This window comes from Cryptotermes secundus, unplaced genomic scaffold (assembly GCF_002891405.2).
Source record: "Cryptotermes secundus unplaced genomic scaffold, Csec_1.0 scaffold2458, whole genome shotgun sequence".
NCBI classification, from domain to species: Eukaryota; Metazoa; Arthropoda; class Insecta; order Blattodea; family Kalotermitidae; genus Cryptotermes; species Cryptotermes secundus.
Window position 1 is genome coordinate 682,575 of NW_019736442.1, and position 25,624 is coordinate 708,198.

At 42.0% G+C, this 25,624-nt stretch overlaps 2 protein-coding genes across 5 annotated transcripts in view; one reads left to right on the forward strand and one right to left on the reverse strand.

The window, feature by feature from the left end:
• The window catches only part of LOC111869993 (LIM and senescent cell antigen-like-containing domain protein 1), a 66,140-nt gene that overhangs the window by 26,853 nt on the left and 13,663 nt on the right, over positions 1-25,624 (forward strand). For 3 of the 4 annotated variants that reach the window (XM_023861903.2, XM_023861902.2, XM_023861904.2), the window contains exons 6-9: positions 1,159-1,300; positions 1,393-1,509; positions 4,442-4,583; positions 7,669-7,868. In XM_023861903.2, the coding sequence (XP_023717671.1) occupies positions 1,159-1,300; positions 1,393-1,509; positions 4,442-4,583; positions 7,669-7,868 (601 nt within the window). Of the gene's footprint in view, positions 1-1,158; positions 1,301-1,392; positions 1,510-4,441; positions 4,584-7,668; positions 7,869-24,394; positions 24,468-25,624 lie in introns of those variants that run through there. The other variant, XM_033753632.1, reaches the window with a different exon arrangement.
• LOC117282749 (piggyBac transposable element-derived protein 3-like) lies at positions 11,274-17,324 on the reverse strand. Its single transcript, XM_033753630.1, has 2 exons — positions 15,923-17,324; positions 11,274-15,476 (listed from the first exon to the last, which is right to left on the reverse strand). The coding sequence occupies exons 1-2, from the start codon at positions 15,984-15,986 to the stop codon at positions 13,912-13,914; spliced, it is 1,629 nt and encodes a 542-aa protein (XP_033609521.1). The 5' UTR covers positions 15,987-17,324; the 3' UTR covers positions 11,274-13,911.

Sequence of the window (25,624 nt, forward strand, 5' to 3'; positions counted from 1 at the left end):
GGACTATGAGGTAAAAGGGTCATACCATTTTTGGTCAAGAATTGTACAGACAGGGCTGTGTGAGCAGGGGCATTGTCTTGCTGGAAAAACCAGTCACCCGACTGCCACAAATGTGGCCGCTGAGCTCCAAGTCACTCCCGACAGCTCCACAATTTCTTCAATGGTCCGTCGTCGATCTTCCCTGATGATTTCACGAATTTTTTAAACATTTTCATGTGTTCGGGCCATGGAAGGACGACCAGAACAAGGTTTGTCATCAATTGACATTTCACCATTTTTGAAACGGGAAAGCCACTCAAACACTTGAGTTTTCTCCATAGCATCATCCTTGTACGCCGTTTTTAACATTTCAAGAGTTTCTGTTCCACTTTTCCTGAGCAAAAAGCAGAATTTCACCACCGCATGCTGTTCACGAAAATCAGCCATTGCAAAAACGACGATCACACAAAACAGTTGTCACTATAAACTGCCGAAACTAGTCCTTACCTTCTGAAGCAACGGTAGTCAGCTTATCGACTCAGGAATATTAGCTCTATGCGCTCATAGTGGCAAACGCCGTATTGCAAAAGCTCTGCCCACAAAAAAATTAGTTCGGTTTCTTTTGGGTACCCCATCGTATATGTGTGTGTGTTGTTTATTTTTACAGCTTTTACAAACTGTATATTTCACATTTTATTATATAATGGCCAAAATATGACGTGTTATGCGATGGTACAGAAACCTTGACTCAAGACACAGAGTTTGGGCCCTTTCCTGTTTATGAGTTCAGAGACCCAAGGTAACCTAAGTTCTGAGAATGGTTCAAGCAAGATGGGTATTCAGCATTGTTGTATAAATTTGAGTTATTCTTCGAAGGCAAAACATTTTTCTTGACGGGCAATAGCAGAAGTTATAAATGATTCAGATGCAGAAGTATGTACAGAAATTCCTGACACAGTTTCAGAGAACACATTTTTGTGGTAGCAGTAGCAGTCATAGTGATGAGGAAGTTCCTGTTTCTCTAAAATCAAGAAGAGGTTGTAAAAGACATGGAGAGCAAAACATAATAAAGAAAACTTGGGTGGGAGCTTATTGAGGGGTGTGGAGTATTTGAAAAAATATAAACTTGTCTCAGAAGAATTGTTTTTTACCTGAGCGCACTGCATCTGATGCTTTCAGTGGGCTCATTGATGATAAGCCATTGCGTTTTCGAGGTGAGGTGTATCATGGCTACCATTTCAATTGTACGGCTTGCGGTGTAGAGCTCAATTCAGAAGCTCGAGAAGTACGCTGCCGTCCTGGATTTGCAGCCAATGAGATGGTAAGCTCGAGAATGTTTCATATGATGTCTTATCAGTTAGAAGAGTGTTCTGAATTGCAGGCCACAAAGAGAGATGTGTGTTATATTTTCAGAATGAGCTGTATTGTTTGCGCTGTCATGATAAGATGGGCATTCCCATTTGTGGTGCTTGTAGACGACCAATCGAGGAACGTGTGGTTACTGCACTTGGGAAACACTGGCATGTTGAAGTAAGTTTTGCTATCATTTATAAGAAATACATGTTTATTAACAATCATGCAAAATCTTTTGCTACAGGTGAGACTAGGGTGACCAACTTTCAGCCATTAACCCTTTGACGTGGTCATTTAAATTCCGCGGCCGCGGCTCCTGCGGTAATATATTCAGCCGGCCATTTAAATTTTGCTCGAAAATGATTTATTCATCATTGTTCTTAAATTCTATGAGATAGGAACATGAAACTTTCACTAAAATGATCTTAAATGGTGGTTTTATAACCTTACCTTATAATATGGGCGCCCTGTATCTCGGCCATGGAAGCAGGTTGTTTAGTATTTGAGCAGTGAATGGTACGCCTTGAAGGATGAAACTTTCACTAAAATGATCTTAAATGATGGTTTTATAACCTTGCCTTATAATATGAGCACCCGGTATCTCGGCAATGCAAGCAGGTGACGCCTTGAAGCATTAGTCTAAACACAGCGCTGGCTCACATTCACCAAACNTTATAACATAGGTGTGCAGCTGGACGAAACATACACGTCGAACCCCCCCCAGACGATTTAAATCCCTGACGAAACATACACGTCGAACCACGGCAACGGGTTAATTTAGCCTTTAAAAGCCAGACTTCTGAACTGGTGGTAAGCTTGAGCTGGCCGGAGTTCATTTAAATGCCCGTTGCTACTCTGCGTTTAAATGTCTGTTCCTGTTAGGGCGCTTAAACAATTGTAAGCATTATGTTTAAAAATGTTGTATCTAACTCAATTTTATGATAAGTGGATGGAATTAACTTTTTTTGTATCAGCAAAGAACATAGTGTCACATATTAAAACGGAAGATTTGAAAATTTTTATACAAAGAGTTATATTCTATTTTCAGTTTTTTCTTTTAATTTTTATGCCTACTGCAAAAATGGTTTCCCATTTCTTCACAGAGTTGTTCTGCATTATAGATTCATTTCTGTTTGTAACACTTGACAAATTTTAGCAGTCCCTGGTGTCATAAAACGGAAGTGATAAAATCATTCGGTCTTCTGCTACCGTGCGTCGGGTGGCACTAGCGCCATCTGTAGCTGATAGCAGAAGTTCAGTTGAAGCAGTGCAGTGAGTGGCCGTGGTTGTGTGTTTCACTGAGTTGCATTGTCTTGAAGTGCAGGAGCCCAGTTCAAGCACCCTAACAACATGTTTACAAAACAAGAACAACGCTCCTGGATAATAATTGAAGTTGCACGATGTCGTAGTGCACAAAACTGTTATCAGGGATTGCGAGAAGCATGTGGTGATGCTGCTTTGCCATATCACACAGTGGCACAATGGGTGAAATTGTTCCGTGAAAGGAGGGATGCCATTCCGGACAGCCATTGTTCAGGACAACCACACAATGCAGCTTCTTGTTTCTCTGCTGGATGTCGATCATCAGTGGGCTGGGCAGGAGTTAGCTGCTGAGGTAGGCGTATGTTACAAAACTGTGCTCCACATTCTGCATGATATACTTGGATACCACAAAATTGCAGCGTGTTGGGTACCCCATACAATGTCCGAGGTGCAACAATGGCAATGTCATGCAATTGCACAGGACTTGTTGGACTGGGACCAGAGGGAAGGTGACGACTTCCTTCGAAGGATTGTCGGTCTAGACGAAACTTGGGCTCACTCATACGAACTGCACTTGACACGACAATCGAATGGAAGCATCCTGGCTCTCCTCATCCAAGAAAGTGCGTCCTGCACAGAGTAATGTGAAGGCGATGTTCATTGTGGCTTATGACATTGATGGAGTGATACTGCACCACACTGTACCTCAACTACAGACAGTAAACGCTGCCTACTACTGCAGTTTTCTGCATAATCATCTTCGTCCAGCACTCAGGAGAAAGCGTCGACACTTGTTGGCAACGAACCCCATCATCCTTCATGACGATGCAAGGGCTCATACTGCTGACACTGTCAAGGAACATCCACCATACTCACCCCATATGAGTCCGTGCGATTATGGTCTCTTTGTCAAAATGGAAGAACCACCGTGAGGGACATGTTAGAACACGAGAGGAGATTATTCGTGCTGTAGGGTGGTCACTGCTGGACATCAAGAGAAGTGGATGTGCTTATGGTGTACGACGCCTTCCACAAATTTGGCAGAAGATGGTACACATGGGCAATTATATTGAAGGAATGTAAGTGTGTTTACCTCGAGTAATAAAGTGATTTCAGAACTATAGAGATGCTGCCACTACTTTTTATCTGACCTTTGTAGATGTCTTGTATATTTAAGAAAATATATTGTATTATTGACGGGTGCTTTAATAATAAGGATAATCATCGTATTCCAATTGCCAGTCACACCGATCTTCCAGTCTAGGCCTTTTTGCCCATGTATCACTCATTAATTCTCCATCATTTTTCTTGTTTTCTGTATCAAAGAAAGTGTCTCATCAGATTTGGAAAAAATCTACTTCCACTCATAATTACACACTTACATACCATCACTAGGCTGTTCCAGAGCTTCCAGTGTATAATTTGTTTGCAGACCATGCAGTGTACTAGAGAGTGCCATTTTGAAACCACTAAATCATTGATTTGAATGTCACAAAACATTCCAAATAGCTCTTTATATGATCATTCAGAGGAAAGAATCAGTTTGTACAGTGAAAACTACAGTCTTCACAGGTATAATTCTTCATTTAGCTTAATTTTCTAATGGATTGCAGAGCAGTGACCATTTTTCTCTGATCTTGAAGTTGCTGAGGACATAATACTTCAACTGCTGCGAATAATGTAGTTTGAAGGCTGGTTAGTACATAGGTTACTGGCTTGAGGGCTTAATTTGAAAGATGGCATTCCATGGCTCTGTGTGCTTGCTAGTGTGTAGGGCAGTACCATAAAGTATACCAGCATCTGTGTTCTACTGCAATAAGTAATGACTCTTGTTGTGTATGTGTAGCATTTTGTGTGTGCCAAGTGTGAGAAGCCATTCTTGGGACACCGCCACTATGAGAAGAAAGGCCTGGCTTACTGTGAGACACATTACCACCAGCTGTTTGGAAACCTGTGCTTCGTGTGTAATCAGGTTATTGCTGGTGACGGTATGTATTTCAGTTGCATTCTGGATGTATCTATATGGGGATGCCAACATTACTAAAGTCTTGAAAAATTCCATTTGCTGTGTCACTTTGCACTTCCATAAAATCCACAAAAGACTGGTAATACGGTAAAAATGTAAAGTTTTCCCTCTATTTAATTAAGCACCATGCTGTAAAGAGATATGGGGGAGTGAGGGTATAGGTCTGTCATTCTTGACCTTGGCACTAGATGGAGGTGAGTGGTCAGGTTCAAACCCCTGCTGCTTTACCCCCAAGGAAAGAGCCATTGGTATCCATTGTATAGGGAGATGGGTGAGCCCCAGAGCCAGGCATGGAAGCTGTGGAGTACAGAGAAATCTCTTGGCCCTATCAAGAATTAAACCCCAAATCATTGATTGTCCAGGCCATAGCCCATCACTATACCAACTTAGAATTCAAGAATAAATCAGTTAATTATTAGTATATCGTTTCAAAATACCGATTCATGTCCAAGACTAAAATATAGCAAACAACTGTTTTGCCTGTTGTATGAGTGGGGATTTCAGTCTCTCACTTCTGAGAGAAAAAGAAAGAAAGATCAGAGTTGTAAAAAGAATGTGCTGAGGAGAATATCATGGCGCAAGAATGCTGAAAAGGAAAAGTATGACTGCAGAAATTTTGCATTAAGAAGGTACACGGTAGCCATGCAGTTCGTCAGTTACATACTGTGTCAAATTTTATGTACATAAATTCTCTAAATATATTCAAAAACCAGTGGACTACCTTTTGAAGTACCTAGTTTTCCTCGTCAAATCTTTTTTGCCATATTATTCCATTACACCACTCTTTCTTCCATTCCATAATTTGCAAGACATTTGAACATCAGTAATCATTGATTTCTTGCTAAGAGTTGTTGACTCGTCAGTAAACGTTGATAATTTTTTATACAGTTATTTCGGTCACCAGAGTTCTTAGCTCATTTCTGATATGATAAACAGTGCTTGTGCAAGCATTTTCAGAATGCAAGATTTCACTCATGTCTCTGCCATTTGAGTTTTTGCAAATCTATTTCAGCTTAAAAGTTGTGAAAGGATTGATTCCTTTTGCTACTTGTATGCTGTCCGGAAAATATTTGAAGTTATTTCCTTTTTGTCATGGTTTGCACAAGAGCAATAGGAAGAATTTCTTCTTTGGCTTATGAGATTGATGTTTGCTGTAATGTGTTACTTTATGTTTAATCCATTTATTGCATATCTCATATTGGCCTTCCTCTCAATACTGAGTGTATCAATTTTGCTGCATGGCCTGCAGCCAAGCCTTTTGGTACTTAACAGTGACCCAGTCATATATGTTGGAAAATGCAGTGTTTTGCTGTAGTGGCCAACAGCATGGCCAGTGCACATAGAAAAATGAATTGCACTCTGAAGTAGTAGCAAACGGACATGCTAAAGAATCAGGAACAGTGGCCAAAGAAGCAGCAGAAGATGAAGTTGCCTAATACTGTGGTGACAGTGATTCACTTCCAGTTCATTCTCCATGTCTTTGGTTATCTATGAAAAATAATAACTTGTAAACTTTTTCATTTTTAAGGGTGATTTTATTAAACTCAGTATTCCCACTGGCTTGAAATTCATAAAAAAAAATTGTTCTTTGCAGTCATTCAAGCATGAATTTTAAGATGATACAACTATCTAGGACTGGATCAGGCAGTGAACTGTTAAGTTTATTGTGGGATGTGGGCCATGAGCAAGAACTGGCAACCCTGCTCATATTTGTTAGAAGGAAGTGTGGTAGGATAGCACGACACACCTGTCTGCATACAACATTTGCTGTAAGATTAATCCCGATGTAAACATGGGAGTGAATAGCCGTCTTCCTGAAGTTGCTGTAATAGGCATAATAATAGAAAATAGAAATAGAAAATATCAACACAACATATAACTCACTCACTATCAAATATCCTTTTCATACTGTAAGGGCAACTTTAATAATATATAACCATTGTTAACCGTGATGAATTACAGGAACAGTTAATTGCTGACAGGTAGTGGATTTTTCCTCGTAAGTCAAGAGTCAGAATTGAACATGTGGCTGGAAGTTTTATCATCTCTGGTGTTTATAACAAGTGTGTTATCAGTAAGGCTGCCCAATTCCCACAACCTTTGCTCTTCCAGGATGATGTGATGAGTAGCAACTTGCTGCCTCTCAGTAGTGATATCTCTTAGCCTTGCTTCTACCTGCTGGCACACCTTCCGATGTTTGAGATTTTATGTCTAGCCACATCTCCATTCAGTTTACTCTGCACAATCTTGCTAGGATTCACGTTGACTGGCAGACTTGTAATGATGTGGCCTGCTTCCTTCCTACATTAGTCTATAATATACACTCAGTCCCACCATCACAGAGTCTGCCTGCCTTGAAAGTTTAGTTTATACCAGTGCCAGGAAGATGAGATTCTGGAATGCTATTCCAGCTTGTGTCCTTCTGAGAAAGAGTTCCCAGAACAGCATCGTGGCACATTGTGACCCAAAAATGCACCTGCCTAACACTAATAGTAATGTAATGACCTGTACATATACAAGATTGCTTTCTGAAAGTGAAATATTTTGTTGTATTTTGTCATGTTAGTGCCCAGCATTGGTTATATTTGGTAGTCTTGACAAAGCACTGGATAAAGAATGATATGGGAGTGAACATGTAAGTTTCATGTGCCATTTTGAGATTGTATCAGTTGTTTGAGAGGTTCCTTAGATTATTAGGTATCTTGTGTTCATATAGCTGTGGAATGTTAAGAGGCTAAATGGTGGTGTTGATCATTGCAATATTGGAAGTCTAAATAGGATACCTTTGTTCTTTTATTTATTTAATTTCTGTTGATCCATACTGGTACAACCATTGGATATAGAAAAGTTATATTTACAATATTATATTATATATTATGGATATAGAAAAGTGAAAAAACGATTACAAGTGTAGTACAATGATGATGATAAGACGTTCAATCATTAAAAGAGTTTGTCGAAAAAACCTTATGAAAATGTACATTATATGTTTGGATATCTTTGTTCTGTGTTAAAACTTAACAAAAGCATACATTGTATGTTTACAGTTTTCACTGCTTTGAACAAGGCATGGTGCGTGCACCATTTTGCCTGCTCTGTGTGTGACCAGAAGATGAACCAGAAAACCAAGTTCTATGAGTGTGATTTGAAGCCAGTGTGCAAGAAATGCTATGACAAGTTTCCTAATGAACTGCGGCGTCGACTGCGCAAAGCACATGAGCAGACACCAAAGAAAGCATCTGTTTAGGTATTTGATATTGCTGAATTGTATTCTCAGTTTTTGGTGTGGAAGTTTGTGGTTACATTTAATCCGGCATGAGTACATCAGTTTTCCACCACCTGTGTCTAGCTCAGGACATTTACTGCTATGCTGCCATGCAGGTTTTGCCTGCTGTACCTGTTGTTTTTGCGCAAAGACTAGACTGAAATTACATTCAGAACATGAATGAAAAACACTTGATGATTTTAGTGTTTTTCCATTCTTTTTAAGTGTTGGCAAGCTACACTTAAAACTTTGTTATATTGAAATGAAATTCATAGGAGAAAACTGTACTTATTTGCTGTTAAGGACTTAGGTGTGTCTGTGGTTGCATTAGCTATGGATAGCAATTTAATGGAGGTACAGTGTGTGTCTAGCTTACGATCTGTACACCTCCAATCTTGTGCTAATCCCACAGACTAGGTATCCCTCCACGCAAGAGGGCACTGGATATGCCCCATTCTGTATGTAATCAAGAAACTGATCCCCTCTGAATGTTCCACAAGAGTCATATTTCTTAATAGCTATTATGTGCATGTACAGGTGTTGCCACAAATCATGTGTACATTGAACGTGGTAGGTGGACCACACACCGGCATGCATCAAGACATGTAACAGTCAAGACACGATGTCTGCAACATGATGCAAAGAAAGGAGCACAGTTGAAACAAATCAGATTATGAAAACCGCCGCACACCGGTCTGAGTCATGATGCTGATGTCAGCTTAATGCTGACCAATCACGAATGAAGCAAGACTGCATCTTTTGTCTCATGTCTTGATGCTTGTCTTGACACAGTTGGTGTGTCACAGCCCTTACGTTTCTGGTAAAATACGGTCAGCTGAATTGATCACATCGTATGAGTGATCGCATATACCTTGGAATCCTTCAAATGATACAGCGAACTTGCTCAAAGGATTATACTTGACAGGTCATCAAACCCATCGTAGTCAAATTTGATCCACATTGGATGGTTCGTAACTGTGAATCAAATGTAGATGGAGCGCAAGACTTTGGTTTTGTGCTGGGATCGATCTTAGGAGCTGGCGATATCAGGCCTGGTATTGTTTTTGCACCTTGAGAGTTTTTGTTTTCTCTGATGGTCCCGTTATGTCTACAATCACACCAAAACCCACAAGATTTCTTCTTGGTCATTTTGGGTCTCGTTTCTGTGCTTCCTCCTCCATTTTTTCATGTGCTCCATTGTAGCTAGAAGTTTTATAGACATCCATCAAATACACTGATTTTGTTAAAAACAGTACGACTAAGGGGTCAGAGTTTGAGCCCCGGTAGGGTCAGGAATTTTCTCTTCTCCACGTCATCCAGACCGGCTCAGGGGCCCATGAACCTCCTATCCAATGGGTACTGGGGGCTCTTTCCTTGGGGATAAAGCCGTTGAAGAATGAAGCTGACCACTCACCTCCAGCTATTGCCGAGCTCAAGCATATGTTGATCTATACATCCGTTCACTCACCCCTTCATGGCATTTGGTTTAATTACTTAATTATTTAGGGACCTATATATATGGCTTCTAACTTTTCCAGTCAACCATGGCAGACACTCAGCCTTCATCTTGGTTCCTTCCTCTTGAGCCGGGTCCCTTGACCCTGTGGGTAAAGAACCCAGTTCTTCTACCCACTTAGACCCGTGAACCCCTGCTCAATATGGGTAAGGGACAGGCTCATAAGAAACGACTTGCTTGTAACGTGATGCACTATGCCTCCCTAAGGTCGAGTAAGGGATCTCGAGAGAGGAAAACCACTGTCGGCACTATGGGCCAGGCTGGACGGATCCGCTAGTCAGAACTGGTAGGGAACACACTGCACAAGTATACATAAACACCACTGGCGTTTCCAAACATGTAAATAAATATATATTAATAACATATGTATACAGGTGAACTCTGTCCAATGGGCAGGAACTGGTCAGAACATGTGATAAATAATTAATACAGAACTACACTGTGCCTAGCCGCACTGAACTCAAGTCAGGCACGCCTCATGGCGTCTTTCTACTTCTCCAGTACCAGCCTATACTTAGGCAAGCCTTGAGGACACTAGGAAATATAAACAGGTTACATACACGCCTGAGGGGCGATCTGCTGTTTAACACGACCCTAAACAAAACCAAATTATCTTACGCCACACGGCGTTCATAATCGAAGGAAAACAATTACTACAGTAAGTCACTTGTATTCCTGAATTACAAACTCAAAGATTTACCTCATGACTTGATCCACCCTTGATCATGTCGTGAGGGCACTCTTCCCCCTTCAAGCACTGCTGCGGGCCGAAACCGAATTTCCAACAAGATCAGTTCAACTTTACGAAACCAAATTTAGACGCAGCGATGTTACCTTTCTGAGGTCAACGGGAAGAGAGCGATACATTCATTTGTACAACGCAGGAAAGCTCGGAATGCGTCCAGGAGGGGGTGGGGACAAGGTCAGCTGACCTGACGTCAGCTAAAGACTTTAACTGGAAAGAAAGAGGAACGGCTCGCTTCCTGGCGTTTTGGGGTGGGGGACTCCAAGGAACTTCATGAAGAAGAACCGTTGCACAGTTCAGGATGTCACCCTCTCCCCAGACGCTAAAAAAAAAACACGCTCACACCTCTACACTGGGGCCACTCGCCATCCATGCATGATGACGCCTTTTCACTCCTGGGGCTCTAGCTACCTGCCAGCCGAAAACACTCTGAGCAAACAGTCCTCGCTGGTTTCCTGCCACGCAGAAACCGGCCACACATGTGCAGAAGTGCTCCCTTCCGGAGAGCTGGTGGAGCCACCCAGTCCATTTCTCCGGCACCACCATCACATAACACTTGGCCGTTCGCGTGCCGACAAGTCAGGAAGGGAGGCCCAACTTCTAGCGGCGAATTCCCGGCCCACAGGAGTCCGGAGGTCCAACTCCTCGTCGGAGACATAATACCAATACACTCTCACTGACGACACAAGTTCGTCACTGGCGGGGCCCACTCGACGTCACTCACACTCGCGAGCCGAAGGGATAGAATGGAAAGGGATAATAGACTCTGAAACACAAACAAACATTACGGCAGACACAGCAGCATCATCTCCGGGGGAAGCTCACAAACATATTTACACAATAATTGGTTGCAATAATACACAGCTTACATTTTATGGCCTACTCGCCAACCCAGTAGCTCTTCAGTTGAGACACATGAGCCTTTCTTACCAGTACATCCGTATCAGGATTCGCCAGCTGAACGGTAACCTTTGTCAGGAACTTAGCTATCACAAAGGGTTCGGACCACTTATTGTCCAACTTAGCGGAACGGTGGTGAGCTCTGGAACTCTGAGGGTGGAGCTTCACAAGCACAATGTCTCCAACCTTAAACTCTGCCTCTCTCCTCAACTCATTGTATCGCTTCGCGACCCTATCTCTAGCCTTCTTTAAATTCCCCAAGGCTAGTTCCCAATATGAGTGAGTATCCTGAGGGGATCGCTGAAGATCGTCGTCAGTAAGTTCCCACCTCAGTCCTAAGGGATGGTTCATCTCATGCCCAAGGAACAACAGGGCAGGTGTAAACCTGGTACTCTCATGCCACGCCGTGTTGAAAGCCATGGCAAGAGAAGGGAGACTCTCGTCCCATCTAGTATGTAGCGAACTATGATAAATAACTAGAGCCGCCTTCAGGTTGCGATTAAATCACTCTACCTGAGAAGCTTGGGGATAATACGGGGAGGTTGTCACATGTTTTATCCCCGAGAAGCAGGTGTTATAAAACAACCGCGACTTAAATACTGACGCATTGTCAGACACAATGCAGTTTGGAACTCCAAAACAAGGAAAATACTTCTCAACCAAACATGACACCACCGCGTCGGAAGTTATCCTCCTCACAGGATACATCGCAACAAACTTGGAAAATCCATCTAAGACCACCAAGATGGCTATATTACCACGACGACTCCGCACAATGGGTCCAACGAAATCAATAAAGATTCGTTCCATCGGTTTGTTTACAACTTGACTGTTATGAAGACCAACTCGAGTATTCTGGGCTGGCTTTGCCCTCTGGCACCCTTCACACTGCCTCACGTATTTCACTACATCCGGTCAAAGACCCGGCCAGTAGAATACTTTAGCTATACGATATAACGTCTTAGCTACTCCCAGGTGTGCACTCAACGCTGAATCGTGAAAATACTCAAGTATCATGGCCCGCAGTTCTAACGGAACCAGATACCTATTCGACTTAGTTCTCGGAGAAAAATACAGAATCGTGTCATTCACCAATCTGTAATGTGAAACCTGAGGATCTCGCCGTCTAATCTTTTCGTACACGGCTCTGCAATACTCATCTTTAATCTGATGTTGTCTAATCGACTGAAATGCCGCCCGCAAATGTTGGAGAATCAACCCTGAAAATGACTGCACAGACACATCTTCATACTGCCAAGTTAGACAGTCAGCGACAACATTAACCTTCCCTGGAATATGAACAACATTAAACTTGTACGGGGCGAGTCGCAAAATCCACCTCCCTACACGGCCTAGTTCTTTCACACGTTTCAGCAACCATGATAAAGCCTGATTATCCGTGTGGAGAGTGAACTCTTTATGCTCAAGATAGACGCGAAAGCGTTCGCATCCCCAAACTACGGCTAGACATTCCTTCTCGTAAATCGAGTATTTACGCTCCGCAGCCGTCAATAGCCGACTGGCGAAAGCTATGGGACCTAACCTTCCTCTCGACGTTGGTTGAGAACGGCCAAAACGGCAACGTCGCTAGAATCGCAGACCAAAACAAACTCCTTTGTAAAGTCTGCAACTTGCAAAACAGGGGGCATAGAAATAGCTCCTTTTAGCTGCTCAAAAGCTTCCCTTTGGGATTCTCCCCACAGAAATGTGGCGTTCTTACGCTTCAGCGCGTGGAGCGGCTCGGCCAATTTCGAAAAATCCTTCACGAAATTCGCATAAAATCCGGCCATGCCAAGGAAACGGCGAACTGCCTTCAAGTTCTTCGGAAGAGGGAATTGAACAATCGCCTCCACTCTCTCCAGCAAGATTTTAATCCCATCTTCAGATAGAGAATAGCCTAGAAACTTAATCTCCGACTGCGCCAAGTGAACCTTGTCACGGTTCAACGTGAAACCCGCCTTCTCCAGGCGACCAAACACTTCTCTCAAGTGGCCTACGTGTTCCTCCATGGAACGCGAATATATCAGCAAATCATCCATGAAATTGTAGACATACTTATGTTTCAAATCTCCAAACGAGTCAATCACTCGCGAAAGCACTTGACACCCTACACTTATGCCCATAGGCAACTTGGTGAATTCAAATAACCCCAACGGAGTACAAAAAGCTGTAGCCTTATGGCTTTTAGCCGACAACGGAATTTGGTAGTACGTGGAGTTCAGGTCCAGGATGGAGAAGACCTTCGCCCCATGAAAATTTGCAAACGCATGCTCCAAACTCGGCGTGGGAAATGCGTCAGGCGACCTTCTGATTAAGAAGTCGATAATCCACTACCATTTGATATCCGCCCTGAGACTTCGGGACTAAGAAGGCTGGACTCGCATACTGGGAAAAACTTTTCTTCATCACACCTTTATCTAACAACTCGCGAACTATCTCTCGCAGGGCTTGCAAACGGTGGGGTGAGCATTGGTAAGGTCGGGAACGAACCAGTACGTCATCAGTCAGATCCAACTGACACACCATGCCCTTCACCGTACCTAACTGATCAGAAAATAACTTCCCCTTCAGACCTGAATTTTTTCTGGAGGAAGGAAATTTTTTTTTATGCTCTAATGCTCTTAGGTGATTTTTTAATGGTTTTAGAAGCAAGATTTATAAAAATATATGTACCCGTTTTCAAAATATACTTGGTACACAATTGTGTACACTGGGTCTCAATCAACACTGAAATCATTGTAGACAAAAAAAAATTTTTTTTTGGTGCATTTAAATGTGAACTCTTTTACACATACAATAGATATAAAATTCACCATGTTTTAGTTAACAATAAAATGTGTCGAGAATTATGTTCATAATGTCTTTTAATTTAAATGAAATGAACGGAAACAGTTCTTTTCCTTTGACAAACAAAGATGTACATTACATTTTTCACATTTTACTCTCGAACGTCCCTTGCATTCTGGAAATTTGCACCTAGTAGGCAGTGCACCATTTTCATGAAGAGGCCAGTGTTGTGCTCCGTCGTACTGAATCTCTTCAGGAGGCCTAGTTTCTCCTCGTAGCCTTTGAACAGGAGTATCTGGAGGTGTGGCAGATGGTCGACCTCTTTTTTTATTGGGGATATCCTTCCCACTTAACACCAGAACATCAGCCAGTCTCATACGGAAATGTAGGAGATCCATTATTTTCTTCGTTGGTAGACCAATTTCTCTGGCACTTGTCCTGTATTCCAGCCAACTCTGTACCACAGCAAAATCAACAGCATGGAAAATTGCTCTGAGTGTCCATTTCTTGGATTTTATAAAAATTCTGTAATATGACATCAATTGATCAAAAAGATCAACTCCACCCATGCCATGGTTGTAGAGTTTTACAATCTCTGGTCGATTGATAGTAACATATTTATTTTGTTTCTTGTCCCAGCATTCAACTTTGTCAGTTTCTCCTTTCCCAATAAAATTTGAACCTAGAACAACTGTTTTGTTGTCAACCCATTTTACCAGTGTTATGTCATCTGTGCTGCAAATTTCTTCTGAAAATCCTCTTTCCTTCTTCAGTGCCTCCTTGTCCGGCATTAGAGGAGGATTAGCAAAACGGTTGACTCTGACAGTTCCAGCAGCACAGATGTTTTCTTGTTTCAATGCTTGGAAAAGCTTGTATGAGGAAAAAAAATTATCAGAATATATCTTATGCCCCATTTCTTGTTTTATTCTCTGGGCTAACTGTAAAACTACTGTTGGTCCTTGCCCAAATGCCTTCAACAAAGATTCTTGAAATTCAGTTGATGCTCCCTGATAAAGAATAAAATCATAAGCTTGTCCACTCTTACCACATAACATGTACATTTTGATACCCCATGGAGTTGGCTTGCCCTTCACATACTGTTTCACAGAGAGCCGCCCTGTAAATGGGATCATTGCCTCATCAACTGCTAACTCTTCCTCCGCAGGTAACTCTAGACATCTGTTACGCAGGGCAGTATATATAGGCCAAACTTTATAAAACCTGTCTTTATTGTCAGCTGGTATATCCATGTTGTTAACAAGGTGCAAATTTGTTCTCACTTGGAAGAACCTGTCTCTGGACATACTGTCTAAGAATAATTGCATTTTCAATGTCGTGTCCCAAAACATTCGAACTCTGGGAAATTTTAGAGTTCCCATAATTATATGAAGTCCAAACAATGTTTTGAGTTCTGCTGGTGTAGTTTGTTTGAAATTGCTAATCTCTCCACTTTGCAATGCATATATGTTTGTCATATCAGCCATAGTGCAGAAGAGGTCATCAGGAATGTACTTACTGAAATAAGTTGAAGGAGAAAGCAACTCCTGGTCTTCAATATGTTGTTCCCATTCAGAATATGAATCCAATATAGAAATTGGGCGATGACGCCACTTGATGTCCTTTTTTTCTGATAAAATGTATTTTAAATCACTAATTTCATTGTTAGTAACTAGATCACTTTCTTGAATATCGCTATTGTTGTTGTCATTGTCATTACACACATCACTTTCATTATTTGGCATTATCTGGTAATCGGTTTCTTCCCTGTTTATTTTGTCAGCCCCCACTCTCACTTTTTTTTCTCTTGAAGTACAGGAAGACTGTACCTCAGGAACTGTTTCTTCATCTGACGAAAAATCTAAATCTGACACCTCCCCATTCATCAACATCTCTAAAATGGCATCTGCATCTTGCTCCATGTTGAAATACTGTTTTTTGGACATGATGAACAGAACTGAAAAATTAAACAATCACAAATAATAATCTCAGTAGTAGTATTTTTCTGTGCATAAAAATATACAGTAGGCCTAACTACGTTGTCGATAACTGGAGCTTGAATCCTGTGCTAACTTTCCTAATTGTAACTTATTATAACAATTACCAGTAATACAACAGACTTGTCTATTTTGAAGAAATCCCAATCAAAACTCATAAAAATTGTTAGGATAACAAAGAAACAGTTACAACAAGCACTTCACATCAAGTAAACACAAAAGTTCTAGGTTATGTCACATATTGTTTACTATACTGCCTGAGACCTCATGGTTACGATTGTACACTGAAAATCGTTGCTTCTTTTTATGGACTAAAATAATTAGTTTTGAAATATTCACTGTTGTAATAAATAAACTGATCATTTAATAATTTGCATGCAAAATAACAATAATAACATTCAATTATACAGTGGAATATAACTTAGCAACCACAATCGTGTATTCTGAAGATCACAAGCTGCTGTGCACTGCTACATTCACTTGTTGATATTTTTATAGTGCTGCACAACAGATGGCAGCACTTGTGCATAATGAAAAGATTGAACATTCACAAACGTGTACATGAGGTTTCCATTGAGGAAACATTTTTCTGTTGCAGCTAAGACACAGTAAAAATTAATGTACACAATTGTAGCCAGTGTGTCTGAAAGGGTTCGGAAAATCTCGCACCAACTGATGAAGCTTACGCGACTCAGAAACACACAATGACCAGGTTCCCGCTACTACGCCTTTCCAGGCCTCTTCCGTACATGGGAAACTCTGAGAATGCATGGAGGAAACATCCACTGGAAAAAAATCATAGTGACGCGATTTTTCGAATGCAAAGGAAAACGAAGACGTCGCAAAGTCTAGCTGCATGTAGTGTCTCAAATTTGAGATTGGAAATTTAAGCCATTACCTAAATGTTCGAGACTTGCGAAAAGTGTTTTACAGTCATTACATTAGTATGACAACACCCGGACAGGCAACTAGGTTAAGAATGTTGATGATCACCATTTATGCGTAATCACATAAGTAAGAAGCTTGCTAACTAGGCCACTGGAGTATCGTAATATTACCGCATAAGCAGCAGAGAGGACCAAAGGCCCCACCCCCCAGCCACAGGGCATAGCCAATGAGAATATAACTTTGGGGATTGAGAACAAAAGGGAGGAGTTAACTACCCTCTCGTCAACGGCTGAATTAGCAAATTGAAACTATAAATTACTGAATTTAGGAGACTTCTGATCTGATCTTAAACAGAATATTGAGTTGTCAGCCGGAGGCCCTAGTCGATATGTGTGCCACGAGATGGTGGATGGCGACAGTTATCTACATTTGTATTACAAGTAAGTCTCTTTGCTCATATACGCCATGCTGTTAAACCTTAGTGTTGATAAAAGTGTTGTTGTGTGATCTTAAGTGCAGTATCCAGTGTACCCCAGCGAGAGCCAGGGTAGAATAGGGTAGAAATGGAGTAGAGAGTGACAAACCATGAAGGGAAGCAACATTCTCACGGTACCTCCCCCCGACAGAGAAATTAGAAAGAGCTTAGCGAGAAGGTGTGATGTAAACAGGCCGAAGGCGGCCCTTTTAATGTAAATATCAATGTAAATAGACCAGTGTACATAGGATAAGATGTACGCCGGGAGTTTTGATTCACCCATTCGTAACCATCCCGCCCACGACCGATCCCGAGCAACCATAACCAAGACAGCCGAGGGCCGCGAAGATTTTAGCTAACTGGCCAGTGACAGACCCCCTCCCCCTGAGGTGTAACACTGCATTTTTGCAAATTACAGAAAATCCAGTCCTAATATACAGGGCATGGGAGAATTATCAAACACCAAGAAATCGTACTTCCATGAAAAAGAGTGAATCTTTAACTGCAACGAGACGGCCTCCTTGATCACACGGCTGTGGCCACTAGCTGTGTTAATCTTATGGTTTGCCTCCTTTATCACACACGGCAATCCCAGGCTCTGAATCTGCTGAAAAACGTCTTGTCGGACGAAGGAAAACGACGAACCCGAATCCAAGATGGCTGGCATACAATAATTTTTGATAGTCAACATCACCCATGGGATATGGCCACCATCTTTTACGGGCAAAATTCGCTGAGCAGACCTCTCACTCTCAGGCGCTCGGAGCTCAAGAGGATCTTTCACCTCCGAGCGCCTCCCCCCGTTTCCCTGCCTCCTTACAACAGGGACATTGGAAGACAAACAATTCTTAGCAATGTGACCCACTCGGGTACACTTATAACATCTAATCTCCCGGCTACGCGGCCGAGGACTCTCAGTCATGACCATACTAATTGGACACCTATCCCGCTCGTCCCGCGAAACTTTCCCTCCGGGAACACAACACTCTAGACTCTCCCTGCGCTGGTCAACAGCACGGGCTTCAGCAATATGGCTCGTGAGGGCATACAACTCTTCTACCGATCTCGGTTCAGACTCGAACGTCAACCAAGGTCGCACACTGGGGTGAATATTCTGAACAATACGGCGGACTAATGCCGACTCAGAAACGTGGTATTCAAGGATACCCGCGGCATTCACTACAGACGTAATGAATTGGGCCAAGTCTTCTCTGTGACCTTGAAACCGGTCTAAGACATACTTGAACAAGAAACTCTCTCTGACGCGAGGAGGAAGGAATTGAGACAGAATATCTGAACAAACCAATGCCCAGTCAGAAGATAGCCGCAAATGTCCGCTAATTATATTCATAAGCTTTCCAGCAGTTCTCGCGACTAACAGGGCCAAGAATTCCCCATCTGTTACTAACTTCAGGTCATAGACCTGCTTGGCTCGAACTAGAAATCGAAACACTCGCTCCGGCTCGGTATCAGTCAAAATGGATATACTCGTCACCAATTCAGAAACCACATTCCCCCGTAATTTACTCTGGGCATAACAACTTTGGGCACGGACATCGCCCGCTTGAATCTTTATAGCACTAGGTCCTGCAACGTCCGTACTCGCGGCAAACTTATCTGTGATCTGAGGAGGTAGACAGACTTTGAGCGCTCTCCACTTTTCCTTCAGCCGCTTCTGCAATTCGTCCAAGGTGCCTTGAACGGACACGCCCAACTCCGACGCAAACTTCTCGGCCTCGTCTCTCGGAAGATTGTGAATCCAAGCGAGTGGCATCGCAACAGCATAGAACAACACCAAAAAATTATATATGAGACCACGGTCAACTCTACACTCCACAAGCAAGTCCTGATGAAACCGACCCAAGGTCTGGTCGAAACACCGGAACCCCAAAGGAAAGTCCACTACCGTTAACCACGTCAACTTCAACAACCACGCTATGCTACCACTTTGAGCCGGGTCCCTTGACCCTGTGGGTAAAGAACCCAGTTCTTCTACCCACTTAGACCCGTGAACCCCTGCTCAATATGGGTAAGGGACAGGCTCATAAGAAACGACTTGCTTGTAACGTGATGCACTATGCCTCCCTAAGGTCGAGTAAGGGATCTCGAGAGAGGAAAACCACTGTCGGCACTATGGGCAAGGCTGGACGGATCCGCTAGTCAGAACTGGTAGGGAACACACTGCACAAGTATACATAAACACCACTGGCGTTTCCAAACATGTAAATAAATATATATTAATAACATATGTATACAGGTGAACTCTGTCCAATGGGCAGGAACTGGTCAGAACATGTGATAAATAATTAATACAGAACTACACTGTGCCTAGCCGCACTGAACTCAAGTCAGGCACGCCTCATGGCGTCTTTCTACTTCTCCAGTACCAGCCTATACTTAGGCAAGCCTTGAGGACACTAGGAAATATAAACAGGTTACATACACGCCTGAGGGGCGATCTGCTGTTTAACACGACCCTAAACAAAACCAAATTATCTTACGCCACACGGCGTTCATAATCGAAGGAAAACAATTACTACAGTAAGTCACTTGTATTCCTGAATTACAAACTCAAAGATTTACCTCATGACTTGATCCACCCTTGATCATGTCGTGAGGGCACTCTTCCCCCTTCAAGCACTGCTGCGGGCCGAAACCGAATTTCCAACAAGATCAGTTCAACTTTACGAAACCAAATTTAGACGCAGCGATGTTACCTTTCTGAGGTCAACGGNGTTCTTGCTGTCTAATTTGGCAGTTTCCAGACTTTTGCGTGCCACTGCATAACTACTTGTTAGTCTAGCTTCTGATTTTGTTACATGGTTGTTATAAGCATAGTACTCACTAGCTGGTTCTTTCTACAGTCCTTGTCGTAAGTTTTGTAACCTGCCGAAGAGTAATTATAATGGCATGTAACCTGTTGCGCAATGCGGCGTGTTGTGAACAAATGCAGCATAACTTACCCAGTGATCCCAGTTACTTAAATCGTTTCATGTTTCATGGTGTATTCTACCAAACCTTTGTATATTCATTCATTAGACCCATTTTATTATTATGGGTGCCTGCTAGTGGTCTATATATTTTGAACCTGTTCATGCTAGCATGAACTTTTGCATATCTCAAAATCTCATTTTTTCCTTGGTCGTGAGCTCTTTGCCCTTTATGTCTTCCCCTTAAGCAGCATCACCATTTTCCTCTCTTATACCCTGATACATTTATTTTCTGCAGTTCCTTTGTACATCCTGCTTAATCCATCAGTATTTGAATTTTCCTTACCCTTCTTGTATATAATGGTATGATCGAATTCATGTATTTTTAATTTTAGTCTCATTAGCCTTGAAATTGTGTCATTCATTTGAAAAATCAAAGTCAGTTTGTGGTCTGCCACAATTGTAAATTTCTTTCCCCAACTGTATGGTCTGAACAGCCTACAGGCTCAAACAGTTGCCATAAGTTCCCTCTCAGTGCTGGAGGAATTCTTTTCTAGAGTGGTCAACATGTGGCTTGCGTAAGGGACGGGTAAATCTTTACCCATACTTCCTTGGCCCAACACACTCCCAGTTATGTTGGAACTGGAATTGCATGTGACAATGAATTCTTTATCAAAACCTGAATATTGAATTAGAGATTCATTACACAAAATGTGCTTTAGTATCTGAAAAGCCATTTCTAGCTCTTCTCTGGAAACATAAGGTACATTTTTCCCTATTAGTTTGTGTAGTGGCTTGGCTATTGGGCTGAATTTCCTGTAGTATCCGGCAAGTCTTAAGTGGACCTTACACTCTCAATAATATCGTTACTTCCAAAAGCCTTGAATATTATAATAGATTCTCGCAGGAAAGCATATATTGCTATAATTTTAGCGTTAGGCACAAAATAAAATACGTTTTGGAGACTGGATTCTGTCCCCGTCCTCAGGTAAAACCTACTCTGTTGGGTTCAATAGATATAGCTGGTCCCCATCTCCAGACACCTGTGCCAGTTTCAAAAAGGGTACATAAATCAAACACAACAGAAAACATCTGCGAGAGCTAAAAAATATTCAGTTATTGAAACTCCACACGTATGGGGGCCTTGCACCAGAGAAATATCTCAAATGAAATCATTGCTAGAGAGAAACAATACTTCTTGTTGTACCAACACAAGAAAAACAGATAGTTTCCACTCCAACTACACTTGATGGCATTGTAGTCTCTTGACTTCTGTTGTGATGACCGGAGTCCAGATTGGAGAGGGATCCACACTGGGTTGACTGATCGGATGGTCCAGCAGAGACCTGTGGGCTGATTCCTTGTATTTCTTGTATGCTGTGTTGGGCTCAATCTGCAAGACCTTTGCTTCATTCCATCAAATTTTGTGGCTTTGTATTATTACCAGCCGCTGAATTCACATGCAATTAACTATTCATTGTTGGGTCAAGATACTCAAATAGGTGAGAAGTCCAAGTTCCTATTTTCGATTCGCCTTTAAAAAAACGGTCACCATTCGATTCCAAGTCCTCAAGATGACTACCACCGGCCAGCGTAATAATATGTTCTGCTAAAAGAAATCGGTGTGACAGAATCAGAGGATTACAGAAACTATTTTCATATGAGTGAAGGATTATTTGGTAAGTTGCTGAGAATTTGATTGGTTTCATTCTGGTCTGTCACATTAACAATTACAAAGGCAAAAATAATACTGTCTAATGTGACTAAGTTTTATCACTTGAGGATTTATCTTCCTTACGGATCATCCTCAGAGGGTATCAGTACTTTCGGAAACTACTATTCCAATAGATGTTAATTGTATGGGTACACATTTGATGTCTAAAATGCACAATATATGCAATGTTCAACCTTCCACATTCATGGTGGCCTTCTTGGTGTTAAAACTTTTTAAAAAAGTTTGTTTTAAAAACTTTCAAGATCAAGCTTAAAATTTATGAACCATACAGGTTCACGTCAAATCTCCTATTGTTATTCGTGGAGGTGGCTGGTCCTGTGCCGCCTGTTTATCTTGAGAAAGGAGATTCTGCAAATATATTATGTGTATTGTATTAATTTCAGTGACCCTACTGTATACTGTATTTATGCATGTATAGGCTGCACATTTTTTGCCAAAAATTCAAGAGGAAAACTGGGGTGCGGCTTATATTCGAAATCACACTTCATTTAAAAAAAATTATATTCACAATTAGTAATACAGGGTGTTCAAAGATCGAGGAAACCGGGGCAGCAGTGTAGAGCGGATGGAACGTTTCTCCACGACTACTGTGCCCCTCCCCGCTAGTGAGAGTGCAGTCATGTCGCTGATACCCTTACATCAGTTTCTGTACATGCACACATTTATAAGAATACTGTAAAAAGATAACACAAACTTACCGTGCTTTATAACAGGTGCAGAAAGTGACCCCCTTCTGCTTGCAAACATGCTTCGCATCGCATCGCATGAATAAATTATGCGACACTTTCTGAAGTTGGTCCACGGTAATTGAACCATATTACTGTTCATCACTTGACTCGTTACTGTCGATGTCGCTCTCGCTCGAAGTTTCGCTGTCAGGTGATGTCAGCCATACAGCGTCATCTTCAGTCCCGTCCATTGCGTTGGAAATGGATGTGACTTTAAAACTTTTGGAAACCATTTCTTCTGGTATGGTGTTCCATGCAGCCACAATCCACTCACACATTTGACTTAATGAAGGTTTCTTCAATCGTCCAGTCGGCGTCATCTCCGTGGAACCGCATCTCCAGTCCCGGTAAAAGCGCCGCAAATGAGACTTGAAAGGACGGTTTATTGACACGTCAAGTGGTTGTAACATGCCAGTCATCCCCCCTGGTATCACAACCATATCACTTTTCTCCTGCCTCATCTTCACTTTCACATTTTCAGTTAAATGGCTTCGAAAACTGTCAACCACTAACATTGACCGCTGACGTAAAAGTGCGCCTGGGCGCCGAAACCACACTGATTTCAACCAATCCAGATAGAGCTCTTCTGTCATCCATCCTTTTTCTTGAACTCTCACCAAAATTCCCGGTGGAAGCTTTTCTTTCGGCAATGTTTTGCGTTTGAAGATTACAAATGGTGGTAGTTTGTTTCCATCAGCAGTGATACCAAGCATTACGGTACACCGCTGCTTTTCTGCTCCTGCAGTCCGCACATGCACTGTTTTTTCGCCTGCTTTGTTCACTGTACTTTCACCCGGCATTTCAAAGAACACAGGAGTTTCATCAACATTTCCAGTAGCTCCCATGGTGTAGTTGTGCGTCTTTCTTAATTTCAGGACATGTTTTTGAAATGCAAGCAGTTTCTCCTGGTATGTGTTGGGAAGGCGCTGCGCTATTGACGTCCATCGCCGAATTACAAGATCATGTCGGGCCATAAAGCGCCTTGGCCATCCATAACTTCCCTTAAATTCATTACGAGGAATTTTCATTCTGTCCGCTATTTTGAGGCCTTCAAATTGAATCATTTCCACAGACACTGAAAATCCATCCGCCCGTGTATTACGCACGTATCGCAAAAGTTTATTTTCAAGTTCTGGAAATTTAGCTTTCTTTCCGCGGAAAGATTGTCGATTTTGTGATGTTTTTTCAAGGGCATCTTTCGTTAGTATCCATCTTGGCACATTTTTTTCGTCAACGTCGAATTTTCTCCCTGCTGCTCGATTTCCATGTTCTTGTGCGTAACGCACCACTTGAAGTTTAAATTTAGATGTATAACCTGCTCTTACTCGACCCATGTTTCACTCAGAACTAACCAGGCAAGTCAAGTAAAGGCGAAAAGGTTATACTGCCTGTGTCTGTGATGTTGATGTGGGCTTGTTCTGATGTATTATAAGGTCGAACATGTTGTGTCGACTATTACTTTCTTATGTGTGTTTTTGCTCTTCTATCGATTTATTGAACTTATTAAAACGATAAATATGGAAGTCCTCCTTTATATTCAAGATGCTTCCCTTTTTGGCTTTCTCAATCATTTCCATGATTACTGTCATCGGCCCGCATTGATGTTGTTTATTTAGTATGTGCTGGGCGAATGCTAATGTCCTTGTTTAGTCTTATGTTTCTTATGTGTTCTTTGTATCTTGTTGTTAGATTTCTACCTGTTTGGCCAATGTACGCTTTTTGGCAGCTTTGGCATGTCATTTTGTATATCCCACTGTGAGGACATCCCACATAGCACACACTGCAAATTTCTGCTCTTCATTTTTGCTAGCCAATCAGCGCTCTGCAAATTGTTGCTCCTCAAATGCAAGTTTCACTCCACCTACCGAGCTGGGTATAAAAAGGAGCAGCTCCAAACCGGTAGCATCAGTCTATGATCAGTCTACATCAGCCAGCGCACTTCGTCGCCAGCTCTCGGTCTTCGGAGGCATCGGCACTTCGCTGTGCCAGGCACGACTGCCTTGGCTGTCCGGCGGTCACACCCAACTCACTGGGCAACTCGGCCACCTCGATTTGGCGGTGGTCATGCCCGACACACTGGGCAACTGGCGTAGCTACTGCCTCTCCACTCCTGCAACCGCGCTCCGCAAGCAGGCCTTTTTCCAGCAACGGCCGCACTGCAGCCAGTCAACTGACTCAGCCGCCTCAACACACCGCAACCAAATCCCCTTTCTACCGGCGCGCGCCGCGCTACTTCACCGGCCAAGCATCTCAGCAAAACCAACGGTCCTTTTCAGGACCACCGAAGTGTTCCGAAGAAGTGGGTTGTCATTGAAGTAACGACAAAACAAAAACCCCACACCACTTTGTTCGTATGGGTTTATTTCTCGTTTTTCATTTGTTAGTTTTCCTACTGTGTGGGCTGTTTTGAAGGCTATCTTTATGTTAGTGTTTTTAAATAGTTTTGTGATTCTTCTTATGTAGTTTCCTGTATAAGTAAAGGTGACCCATTTTTGTTCATTTCCGTCTTTATTATCCGGGTTGCCCATCTTCCACATGAGTTTATTATATAGGTTTGTGATGTCTTCCTTCCTATATCCATTATTTTGTGCTTTATTAATAATAGTATTTACTTCTCTGTTTTTAGCAATTTCCTCAAGGGGTACTGTAGGAAGTCTATGAATCCAATTTTTATATGCTGCCAATTTTTGTTCTTTAGGGTGGCATGATTTGTTATTTATTGTTGTGTCTGTCATTGTGGGTTTTCTGTATATTTCCATTTCTATTTGTCCTTGTTTATTAAATATGTTTAAGTCCAGGTAAGGTATTTGGTTGTTTATTTCCTCGTTTATTGTGAATTGTAGGTTTTTATGTTGTCTGTTGAAATGTTTGAGAATACTTTGGGGGTTATTTTTATTTGATTATATATTATGAAGATGTTGTCTACGTATCTGTTATAGTATGTAATTTTTCCATCTTCCAGCAGATGTTTTATTCAGCCTTGTTCCATGTCTTGTGGGAAAATTTCTGCCATTGTACTTGATAAGGGGGAGCCCATGGC